Source organism: Schistocerca cancellata, chromosome 8, assembly GCF_023864275.1.
Source record: "Schistocerca cancellata isolate TAMUIC-IGC-003103 chromosome 8, iqSchCanc2.1, whole genome shotgun sequence".
NCBI classification, from domain to species: domain Eukaryota; kingdom Metazoa; phylum Arthropoda; class Insecta; order Orthoptera; family Acrididae; genus Schistocerca; species Schistocerca cancellata.
Genome location: NC_064633.1, coordinates 460,035,676 through 460,048,786, shown reverse-complemented (window position 1 = coordinate 460,048,786; position 13,111 = coordinate 460,035,676). Strand labels below are relative to the sequence as shown.

Sequence of the window (13,111 nt, the reverse complement as noted above, 5' to 3'; positions counted from 1 at the left end):
ATATCGTTTGGACCGCAGACGATTGGAAAACCGTGGTCTGGTCAGATGAGTCGCTATTTCATTTGGCAAGAGCTGATGGTAGGTTTCGAGTGTGGCATAGACCCCACAAAACCAAGTTGTCAAAAAAGGCACTGTGCAAGCTGGTGGTGGCTCCATAATACTGTGGACTGTGATCGGAGGCTTTCCCGGAGTGTGTGTTGTCTTCAGGGCTCTCGGGTGTCGAGCAGGATTCGATCGTTGAAGTCCTAAGATAGTTCGGCGAATAACCTTTCCGCCATCATCAGGTCGTTCTGATGGAATAGTCTGTCTGCTCATTGTCAGTGTTATTTATGTCCGTCAGTCGGGCTTCGACTCCCGGTGCTGACGGCGATTGCGGCAGCCGAACTTCCGGTTGCGGCCGCCGACATTGGCGTAACAGACAATCTCATAAACCGAGACACAGGTTTTCAACTAAGCAAGGCATGGCAACCATTACTTAACTCCATCAAGGAGTCACGCCACAAGCCGACACAAGACCCTTCTACGACGGCCGCAGAGGACACTCCACGGATTCTGCATCTTCCTCCAGCCGGCGCGACTCCGGGGTGGGCGCGGACCTGGGTCGGCGCCCGCCAATGGATTGTCGGCGGCCGCAATCGAAGCGTCGGCGCTCGCAAACAGAATGTCGGCGGCCGCAACCGGACCGTCGGCGCAGGGAATCGAAGCCCGACTGAACGGACATAAACAACACTGACAATGAGCAGACAGACTATTCCATCAGAATCACCTGATGATGGCGGAAAGATTATTCGCTGAAATATCTTGGGACTTCAACGATCGCATCCGGCTGGACAAATGGCTCTAAGCACTACGGGACTTAACATCTGAGGTCATCAGTCCCCTCGACTTAGAACTACTTAAACCTATCTAACCTAAGGACATCACACACATCCATGCCCAAGGCAGGATTCGAACCTGCGACCGCAGCAGCAGCGCGGTTCCGAATTGAAGCGCTTAGAACCGCTCGGCCACCATGGCCGGCTCCGGCTGGACACCCGAGAGCCTTGGAAACTGTGGGCTGTGTTTACTTGGAATGGACTGATGAGTGACTGGATGTATTCAGCTGGTTGGAGATCATTTGCAGCCGTTCATGCACTTCATGATCCCAAAGAACGACGGAATTTTTATGGATGACAATGCGCCCTGTCACAGGGCTACAATTGTTCGCGATTGGTTTGAAGAACATTCTGCACAGTTAGAGCGATTGACTTGGGCGCCCAGATCGCCCGACATTAATACCTTCATTTATGAGACATAAACGAGGGGCTAGTTCGTGCAGAAAATCCTGCATCGGAAACACTTTCGCTATTTTGGAGGTCTACGGCGGCACCGTGGCTCAATATTTCTGCCGGGGACTCCCGACTTGTTGACTCCATGCCACGCCGAACTGCTACACTATTCCGGGCGAAAGAAGGTCCGACACAATAGTAGGTGTCGCCTCAGTGGATAAGGGGCGATCAAAAATTTCTGTTTGAGGGCTTTGCAACGTAGAGCGTCTCCGGTACTGGTGTGTAACTAGCGACATGTAGGCAATGGATTACCGTGTCTTTCGTGTCTTTCCGACGTATGTACAGTAAATGTGCAAAAGTAAACTATGTCGACGTTATTACCGAAAGTGTCCAAACAGGACGAACGTGCTTTTATTCTACTCTTGGCTGCCGAAGGACAAACACCGATAGGCACCCACTGGAGAACGAAGAATGTAGGTGTGGGATCGTTGTGGAATGGTACGCCAAGTTCGATGTTGGTCGCGATTCGATACAGGACGTCAGTGCATCTTGGAGAGATCACAGGTTATGCCAACTCGAGCCCTCCCGGTTAGCCGTGCGCTCTAACGCACTGCATTTCGGGCGGGAACGCGAGCCGGTCCCCGGCTCGAATCCGCCCGGCGGATTAGTGTCGAGGTCCGGAGTGCCGGCCAGTCTGTAGATGGCTTTTAAGGCTGTTTTCCATCTGCCTCGGCGAATGAGGGCTCGTTCCCCTTATTCAGCCTCAGTTACACTATGTCGGCGATTGCTGCGCAAACACTTTCTCCACGTACGCGTACACCATAATTACTCTACCACGTAAACATTGGAGTTACACTCGTCTGGTGTGATACGTTCCCGGTGGGATCCACTGAAATCTGACACACACAATAAAGTTAGGTTCGGTGTGGGACGGCGGTGGGATGAGTGCGCTGCTATAGCCTGTTGTGGGGCTGTGAACCACTTAGGGCTACGACGGGAACGAAGCCTCTCCGTCGTTTCTGGGTCCCCAGTTCTATACAATACAATACGCCAACTCAAGTGGGACACACTTTTGCACCTGTCCTAATCTCTCCCCATGCGATTATCACGCCTTCGGTGGCTTATAAACGGCCTTGAAGAGTTGGCTACTCCTGGCGGACGAGGATGTACTGCAGGCAATTACAGGCTTTTTCACGCAGCAGGACACGGCGTCTTACCAAACGGGTATCGTGAACCTAGTCAGTCGTTCGGATTATTACCTCAATGCTCATGGCGATTTTGAATGGTTGACATACCGATTCTGGACTGTACGACCTTCGAACGGAAACCTTTTGATCGCCACTTATACCTTTGTTTCTGAGCATCGTCGATGTCACCTGGGCTAACGGCAGCGGCTTCATAATTATTGAAACATGACTCTTCCCTTTGATTCTAAGTCGTGTTCATTTAAATAATACCTTAACAGGCTACGCGGATATAAAGATTAAATAAAAAATGAAAGTCATCACAGAGGGAGGGGGGTGTGCGAAACGAAGTCGTATGCCATAGGCGCCTCTTATGCTCGTTACGTCAATACCAACAGCGAAGAGACGTTCCCGAGGGTGCGGTAGCTCACCGGTCGACGTCGCACAACAGTGACATAGCAAGTGACTGGCTGCACTGCAGCTAAGCTGCTCACCTGCGACAGCCGAGTGTAACCTCTCTTACTAATTCGTCATTGCCCGCAGCAGTTGACTCTGGCGTCTGTGGTTTTCCCCAAAACTATACACTGATGGGCCAAACCATTAAATGGTTCAAATGGCTCTAAGCACCATGGGACTTAACATCTGAGGTCATCAGTCCCCTAGACTCAGAACTACTTAAACCTAACGACATCACACACATCCATGCCCCATTCAGAATTCGAACCTGCGACCGTAGCAGCAACGCGGTTCAGGAATGAAGCGCCTAGAACCGCTCGGCCACAACGGCCGGCCAAACCATTAAGACCACCATTTTAATATCGTGTTGGGCCACTTTTTGAACGTGATACAACAACGTTTCTTCGCGACAGGGACTCGACTAGACCATAGTGGATTTTCGGAGATGCGTAGTACCAAATGTTTACACACTACAAGTCATGCAATTCTCGTTAATTACGGGACAGTGTTCCAGATGTGTTCCATCGGGTTCGTGTCAGGTGAATTTGATGGCAAAAATATCAACATAAATTGACAATCATGCTTTTCAAATAATTGTAGCACGATTCTAGCTTTATGACATGGACAGTTATCTTGCTGGAAGGTTCCACCGCTGTTGGGGAAGACATCAAGCATAATGGATTGCAGGTAGTCTAGAGTGTTCATGTAGTCTACTTCTGTCATGGTGTCTTCGGTTACCACTGCATGTCCAACAGAAGCCCAGATGAATATACCCCAATAGCATCATACCACAGGTATGCGGTGTGGTGCATGTTTCGAGCAGAAGTTCACCTGACCTGCTGTTACCAGAAACGTGATTCACCCTACACGTTTACCTGTGACTGAACGTCGTTTGGTCAACATGCGATCACATAGTGATCGTCCGCAGTGGTACTCCTTGTTGAACAATATTGTGCACCGAAACACTTGTGTCTGCTTCAGCACTGTACTCTGTCGTTAGATTTGCCATATTTCTCCCACCACCTTGTTTTACTGAGCGGAAAACTCTCCCACCGCCACGTTCTGCAATGGGATGGGGACGTCAGATATCGTGAGACAATCTTGATTCCACAGTCATTCAACCACTTTCCGCAGACTCTCACGATAGCAGCTTGCCAAGATCCGACCAGCTTCTCCGTTGACGAAATGCTCGTTCCCACGCGAGGACCATAACAATCTGCTCGCTTTACATTAGTGGATTTCCCCCCATTCGTCCCTAGAGTGACTCCCCATGCTTCTCTCCCTACTCATATGCTTTCCTTACCGCGTCACATGTTCGCAATGCAATCATGCAGCATTCAGTCTCGTGGTGGTCAGTAGGTGTAATGTTTTGGTTCATCACTGTGTTGTGAGAGGCTGGTGCGAGCAAAAGCCAGTTTCTGCGCAGCCTCGTATGTAGACTGCCCTACGCGCTGGGCAACCGTGATGTGCTACACAATCAACTAGAGCTAGTAGTGCAAGACCTCAGTGGGAAATTACACGGTGCAGTCACATTAATGCGATCACTGCTTATTTTCGACGTCAACGTCCAGAGCGACAGTCCAGATGAGGGGAGTATTTGTTGTCAGTAGAGAAGGAGTAACAGCAAAATGGGTCGGTCAGGAGTGCTCTGTGACCTCGAATTTAGGCACCTGAGTAACAAATCCATCAGGGACATTTGAACAGTTCTAAAGCTACTGAAATAGACTTTTCGTGATGTAATTGTGAAATGGAAACGTGAAGGAACAAAGACAGCTAAACCAAGACAGGCAGGCCTCGTGTACTGACGGAGAGAGAGCGTCGAGAATTGCTGGAGTGTGGCAGTAAAAAAATTGCATGTAATCTGCGGAAGAAATGACGCACGAGTTTGAAATTGCTACCACCAGGGCAGCTTGCGCAATGACCCTGCGTAGGGAGTTGGAAATAACGGGGTGCAATGGCAGAGCAGCCTCTCACAACCCATTCAGTATTCAATGCTATGCGACGCTTGACTATACAATAGATGTTTGAAACGAGTAATTCGGAGTGATGATTCCTTTTATACCCTGTGGAAGACTGGCTTTGGCGAGTGCTTAGAGAACGTTACGTGCCGTGATATGATAGATAAACTCCAGTGGAAGACTCTGCAGGAGAGACGCTCAGTAGCTCGGTACGGGCTTTTGTTGTAGTTTCGAGAACATACCTTCACCGAGGAGTCAAGCAGTATATTGCTCCCTGCTACGTATATCTCGCGAAGAGACCATGAGGATAAAATCAGAGAGATTAGAGCCCACACAGAGGCATACCGACAATCTTTCTATCCACGAACAATATGAGACTGGAATAGAAGGGAGAACCGATAGAGGTACACAAAGTACCCTCCGTCACACACCGTCAGGTGGCTTACAGAGTATGAATGTAGATAGCGGGCTGTCATTCCTTCACAGCCAGATACCTCACCGAAAATGACCCTAGAAGAGCTCAAGCCGTCATAAAGGCGAAAGGTGGACACACCCCACTTTAATGTTCACTGTATCAGTTCTATTAACAGCGTGTCACATGTCCTCATTCCATGGTAAACTGCTGAAGAGTTTGGAATTTAACCCAAGGAAACTGGCTCTAAATCTGGTGACTAGAAGCTGTGAGCCATCACCTCCCGTCGTTCTCCAACGATGAAAATTTCTTCCAGACCCGGCATTCGAATCGTCTACCTTTGTGTTGAACCCCACCGCTCAAGTGCGCATTAGCGACATTGGATTCGGAGGTGGGTACAGTGCTGTTTTAAGCAACCCGCATGGCTGCAGCGTATAGTTTAATATACACCCCTGGCAAAACGCTGTTTGCTCTGTACGATATCTGTGTTTGTGTAGCGTCTGTCTCAGAGCGTGTCACTACTGAGAAAAATAATTTGTAACTGGTACGCTCCAGATGACGCCGGCTCGACGCAGGGCAACGCCACCAGCTGATCACGTGCACACAGGGCGTGGAGCGTTTATCGAGAATGAGAATTTTTTTTGTCCTTACTCCGTAGTTTGGTATTTGAAAGCAGCACAGATGGAACGGTATAATGTTATGTAATGGTATCACTTGATTTAGAGATGTCAGTTTTACAGAATGTACAAGACTGTTGGATCAGCGGTGTGCTAAGAAGATAGAACACAACCTGGGAACCCCAGCGCTGTCTCATCAGTCAATGAATACATCTCTTACGGGACAGAGGAAAGTAATCTTTCTGAAATGCATTTGACTCTGCAGTTACTGCATTTACGAACTCCATAACCGAATTTTCAGCCTTTGCTCATTTGCATAAGGAATAATGTCGTACCTTAGCGCATGTCAGAACTCTTTATTATTCCGCTTGAGAAGTACCGAAAGCTGGAATTTTAAACTTTAATTTTCTCATAAGATAATTTTAAGCTCTTTTAAAAAGGTTTACATGAATGTGAACTCACACAAAACAGATAATCAGGATTTAGTATTCTCGACTCAAGAATCAAAGCAGTTTCAATGTTCACCTTCAACCGAATTTTGTCATTAGTAAACAGACGCAGATCCAAGGATCCCATCTTCTTGAAAGTACGTTTTCTGTTCTGTCACTGAGCGTAAGGACCGTCTATCGTTCCCAGGAGATTGGGCTTTACAGTTCGTTCTTTCGATGGGGACTTTATGTTTATCAGCCCAATTTTGCTACCGAGAAGAGCAGCAAATAATTTATTTAAGTAGGGTGTTTCACACTCTCTTTTCTCCAAACATCACCACCAGTGGAACAAAATTTCCCTTGCTTACGCTTGTCACTTGGACAATATAGTTACTCAGGATAACGCATAAAATTACGGTAGTAAATGAAGGGCACCAATGAACGTGAAGTATGAAAGCCTAATAAGCATTTCTACTCGGTGTTTCTGAGTAATCGCTGGCACAAGATTACAAAACTTGAAACGCACTTGAAACAAATCGAGAATCGACCTGGTTGAAGGTATCTAGAAGCCAATTTTGCCCCCAGTAAAGAATCGCAAGGAACATTTAACTGCAGCTATGAAGCTACTGCAAAGTTCTCTTCCCTGCATTGTTGTTTTCATAATCACATGAGTTGTTAAAAAAATGGGTCCTAAACGAGTAAATCGAAAACCAATAACCGCATCATCCGCCAGTTAATCTAAACTGTGTTAATCGTACGAAAATCTAAAAGAGACCAAGTCAGCTATCTACTGTTACTAGTCAGATCGGGTGGCCGTTGGGAAGAAGTATAGTTTCATCTTTTTATTATTGGGGTTATTGCATATTTAAACCAATACAACTTCTAGACAAATGTTCTATACATATTGCCGTTACTGAGAAGTCAAATCTAAATTAATCTATGAGTCTAGATAAAAACAAGAAGTTGTTAAATGTTGTTACAAAATAGACTCATGTTTTGACCGATTTACTTAGAATTGTTACACGATGATGTAATAGACATTCGGACGGACATAGGCTATTTTTAATATACAGGGTGGGGCAAATAAAAGTAGCTAGGAGAACAAGTCCAGGTAGAGTATCGATCGACGTGATGTGCCGATCTCTTGCGACGGGCGACGGCCGGTGTGGCCGAGCGGTTCTAGGCGCTTCAGTCTGGAAGCGCGCGACCGCTACGGTCGCAGGTTCGAATCCTACCTCGGGCATGGATGTGTGTGATGCCCTTAGGTTAGTTAGGTTTAAGTAGTTCTAAGTTCTAGGGGACTGATGACCTCAGACGTTAAGTCCCATAGTGCTCAGAGCCACTTTTTCTTTTTTTTTTTTTTTTTTGCGACGGGCGTCGGGTTGGTTTGGTAGGAGTCAGAAGCATTTTCTGGTGAACTGCAGAGCACGGTGTGCGAGCACGTTTCGGAATGTTTTTTGATTTGTTCAAAGCAGATCCTGTCTGAGGCCACTTTCGGACTAAGCGTTGCATCGCACTCTTTGCTGGCACTCTGACATTATTAAACTTCTCGGCAAACAACTGATCACACCGTTTCCACGACTTCGTCGTCACGCAGCTTTCCACAACGAACACCCGCTACTCCACTGTGAGAACCATCAGCACTGCTCCACTCACACAGTCACAGCCCGCACTACTGTCTGAACCGATGTGGATCACGTGGCGGGCGTACAAGTGGTGTGCGCGTCAGTGGGGTAGTTATATGCATACATTCATATCCAGTCGCATGCACTCGTCCAGGCCGCTTTTATTTGCCCCGTCCTGTATATAAAACAATGTATTGTTTTGTTTTCTCCCTCGAAGTCGGTTTTATAATAAAACGAAAAAATGGCTCTAATCACTATGGGACTTAACATGTGAGGTTATCAGTCCCCTAGACTTAGGACTACTTAAACCTAACCAACCTAACGACGTCACTCACATCCATGCCCGAGGCAGGATTCGAACCTGCGACCGTTGCAGCAGCGCGGTTCCGGACTGAAGCGCCTAGAACCGCTCGGCCACAGCTAATAAAACGAGAAAGTTGTAATCTATGGCTTATAGCGTAGTTATAAGAATGCTACTACGAAATCAGAATCGTCCGAAACGTTGTAATGCTACCGGTTCGCAAATCAAAACTATGCAAAATACAATCGCTGAAGCTACTGTCCTCACAGATAAAGCAACTGAAGAGGTCTCTGTGTCATATCCTGTACCCAGTGACTCCAACGATTTATCCATTCAGTTTAAGCGTCTACAATCAAGGTTTCCTTTGCGATTGCAAGGTCAGAGAGAGGGGGGAAGAGGAGGTGGGCGTAGGGGAAGTGGGAACGGACATAGAGGAAACGAGGAGATGAAGGGAGGAGAGAGAGAGAGAGAGAGAGAGAGAGAGAGAGAGAGAGAGAGAGCAGATAATGGAGGAGGAGGACGAGATAGAGATGCAGGAGAAGAAGATTAGGGTGTACTTGCAATTCCCATACATTTTAGCAACTGCGAAGCATTACCTTGTTCGTTGGTTTCTTGGAAACTACGTAAAACAAAAGGATTCCATTACTGACGCTGCTCTTATGAAGACAGCCCTGGAAGCTCCTCATTACGCTTCGCCCGCATCTCGTGGTCGTGCGGTAGCGTTCTCGCTTCCCACACCCGGGTTCCCGGGTTCGATTCCCGGCGGGGTCAGGGATTTTAACTGCCTCGTGATGGCTGGGTGTTGTGTACTGTCCTTAGGTTAGTTAGGTTTAAGTAGTTCTAAGTTCTAGGGGACTGATGACCATAGATGTTAAGTCCCATAGTGCTCAGAGCCATTTTTCCTCATTACGTTCTCTGACTATTTTTGAGGAACAGCTTCTATTTCTTCCCATATTCCACCTTTCAACTAAACGCTATTGTTGAGGCGCCGTAAAGAAAAAGGTCTTTGTTCTTGAGAGCAGCTCTCAGAAAAAAATCAGAAGCTAAAAGATGAAGTTATCGCTGGCTGCCGTGGGATATCACTGAATCGTCCGAGTAGCCTGTATGGAATGTGGCATCCCAGTGTAGTCACTGAATTGCGGGCCATGTGGACTTCAGTCTCGTCTTTCTGGAACCATATCTGAAGAAGAGAAATTTGTTAACATCGAGTATAGATTTAAGTGTCAGGAAGTCATTTCTGAAAGTGTTTGTATGGAGTGTAGCCATGTATGGAAGCGAGACATGGACGGTAAATAGTTTGGACAAGAAGAGAATAGAAGCTTTCGAAATGTGGTGCTACAGAAGAATGCTGAAGATTAGATGGGTAGATCACATAACTAATGATGAAGTATTGAATAGGATTGGGGAGAAGAGAAGTTTGTGGCACAACTTGACCAGAAGAAGGGATCGGTTGGTAGGAAATGTTTTGAGGCATCAAGGGATCACCAATTTAGTATTGGAGGGCAGCGTGGAGGGTAAAAATCGTAGGGGGAGACCAAGAGATGAATACACTAAGCAGATTCAGAAAGATGTAGGTTGCAGTAGGCACTGGGAGACGAAGAGGCTTGCACAGGATAGAGTAGTATGGAGAGCTGCATCAAACCAGTCTCAGGACTGAAGACCACAACAACAACAACATCGTGTTTACATGACAATGTACCTGCAGCTGTGAAATTTGAAACTTCTTAATAAAATATTTGCTTAAAGTGCTGAGTGAAATTGAATGCAAGTGTCAGTTTGCTAGTCTTTATCCTTACAACACTGACCTACTGAATTTGCCCTGGCAAACAGAACTCAAACTTTTCGTTTTCATTAATTACTCTCAATGCACAACGGTAACGCGATCTGACTGCTACCAAATTAACTCAAAAGAATGGCCCTGACTAAAAAGAAATCTTAACAGTAACCTATACATTTCATTAAGCACTTACGTCACATAAATCTTCATTACGCGAACTACTGCAATACAGCGAGAGTCAATACTGCCAACTAAATAAAACATTCTAACTACTAAAGCCACTAACTACTAATAGGCATGTGGTTAGCAAAGGAAAGATTTTGTTGCAAACCAAATAATGTATTTTTTTTTACCTTAATAATGTGACATCCAGTTCAAACGCGAATATAAATCGTCATTGACATCTAGTACAAAGGTATATAATGATGAATAATATTCAGTCTCCAAGCCGAACATGTACAGATCGTTAGCCAACGCTAACACTTTACACCTCTACCCTCCATCAATGCTAACTTCTCACACCGAACATCCATCACTGCTGGCTGTTCACTTCCAACTGCCCAAGAGTACTTCCATCATGCTAGTGACTAACTTGCAACTACCCAACACTACTGGCGATTAACTTCCAACAATGAGTCCAACTAGCCACAGGCTCTCTTACAAAGAAAGCGCAGAGATCCAATGCAAAGCTCTACACAGCGCTGCCAATACAGAAGCAGCCCACTTACAAATTAATAAATTATTAACCACACATACCACTAGAAACGGACACTCAGTAGTGACAGGTCTTCGTCTTAAAAAAAAAAGAAAGTTGGGTTTGGGGAGGGGGGGAATGTTCAATAGCACACCAGACGATGACTTTCGGACAAGCCTGGGACTTGGGAGTTGTGGGTTTGTGTCCGAGTAATACCGAAAGTTTTGTTTGTTGACAGACCCATTCAGATGAAAGTTTGCCCCATCAGACATCACAAGATTTGTCAAAATGCAACATCCTGTCAGTCCCGTCCAGTAAGCTTATGTCGAAATCTCGCCTGCTCATTTTATTTCCCGGCAATAACTCAAAATGGTTCAAATGGCTCTGAGCACTATGGGACTTAACTGCTGTGCTCATCAGTCCCCTAGAACTTAGAACTACTTATACCTAACTAACCTAAGGACATCACACACATCCATGCCCGAGGCAGGATTCGAACCTGCGACCGCAGCGATCGCGCGGTTCGAGACTGTAGCGCCTAGAACCGCTCGGCCACGCCGGCCGGCCGGCCGGCAATAACTGTTCAGCCACTTGCAGATTATAAGCATGAAACTTTAAATCTTGTTCCCACAATCCTATGTAAAGACGTGTGAGGGATTTGTAACGTTCTGGAATGGTGACGGACAGACTGCTGTGGGCTTCATTGCAGAGTTGCAATACCTCAATCGGATTTCTTACGGCGATTGAACTGCTTCACATTGGTTGCGAAAGCCGTCTCACGTCATTGTACTATCCACCTGTATTTTTTCTTCCTGTTTGGAGTACACAAATGGCGGTCTCTTCCACAAGGTATTGCGCATTGGGCAGCCTCAACGCTTTCCAAATGACAGAACTATTGCTCTGCCTCAGCCACCAACGTTCGTCCTTATTGTACAAAGTTGTCATTGGTAAATAAAACAAACATTGCCAAACACGTAACATTATACCCGCGTAAAAACTTATTTATTGCAGTCAAAATTTTGTTTACAATTTTTGTTCTTTGTGTTTTATGCAAATTAGTATGCCTGAAAGACAGTTTCCAATTACCAGCTTCAGCTATAAACAGCATTAGGAACTTTTGAGCAACACACAAAAAACATTTTAATCAGAAATATGGAGTTACCTGTATTATAATAAACAGCATGCTAAGAATTAACATATTAAATCTTAAACAATGGAAACAGTATATGAATGGAAACCTGTGGTAGGTGGTTGTCAAATTAAAAAAAATAAAGATATCTAGATATCTCTTACAGGTTAAAGCTGCCCCGGATCACAACCATATCAATGATTCGTAGTCCACACTATTTATTTGCCTGACGAATAAAATTCCTGATAAAGTGAACCCGTAACTAGCTTCCGGATAAATATTGTCTAAGCTTAAAAAAATATGTTAAAAGCTTTTAAGTACGTTGTAATAGGAACTTAGTCTACAGAAGATCTTGTTCTGCTATGTAAAACGTTTGGGACAAGTAACAAAGATGAATCCCGTGATATACTTAACGGTGACAGGCATCAAGTTCCCACCTACGTTTTCCATATGCATTTAGGACCCTGTATTTTCAATATTTTATTACTCGGCAAGGCAGCAATTATAATATAAAAATAAAACCCTTCAAACCTTAAATGACAACGATCAGTTGCAGAGGAATATACTATTCAGGTACAAGAGTAATAAATACATCATACAGCTAAAATAAATTTGGTCCCATGGGTGTATAGAAATGTGGGGACCGGTCCAACGCTGCTGACAATCCTACCCTAGCAATAGTACTACTATGTAATTACAGTAATTGTCGACTAGTGGGCGAAACGACTGTAGCCGCAGCACGTAGCAAAACCTTAAGTACGACTTTTACAACAACGTCCATTTCAAACGCAGGGAACCCTGCACTGTAAATTTATCTGTTAAAAGCCAGGTGTCCCAACAGGAACATAACACCGTATTGTGCAACAGTGTGTCCTGCTCTTTTCCACAACACTAACACCCGTGTTGTTTGTCTTTGCAGGCAGGCCACGTGCCGCGAGAAGAAGGTTCTAGCACCAGCTGCTGGACGCTGTGTAGCCTCAGGGTTGCGAGGCGGTCGCCTCTGTGCTGGACTGCGAGGGTCCCTGCTTGTCCAGGGACAGGTCGAGGCCCTGGTTCTCGTAGCAGCCGACGTCCACGGCGTGCTCCTCGGCGCGCGAGTCCACCCCGCCTTTGGAGACGGCGGTCGCCCGCGCTTGATTGGTACCTGGAAGGAAGAGATAGTTCCTACAACTGGCTAACACCACTTATAGATGTTCATCGAACCAAGTCCCACTATCTAGAGAGAGAGAGAGAGAGAGAGAGAGAGAGAGAGATAGTGTGTG

At 45.9% G+C, this 13,111-nt stretch overlaps 1 protein-coding gene across 1 annotated transcript in view; it reads right to left on the bottom strand.

The window, feature by feature from the left end:
• Positions 1-11,711: 11,711 nt before the first annotated feature.
• The window catches only part of LOC126095629 (nose resistant to fluoxetine protein 6-like), a 193,644-nt gene continuing 192,244 nt past the window's right edge, over positions 11,712-13,111 (bottom strand). Inside the window, exon 12 of the mRNA XM_049910393.1 lies at positions 11,712-12,993. Coding sequence (XP_049766350.1) covers positions 12,827-12,993 — 167 coding nt within the window. The 3' untranslated portion in view covers positions 11,712-12,826. The remainder of the gene's footprint in view (positions 12,994-13,111) is intronic.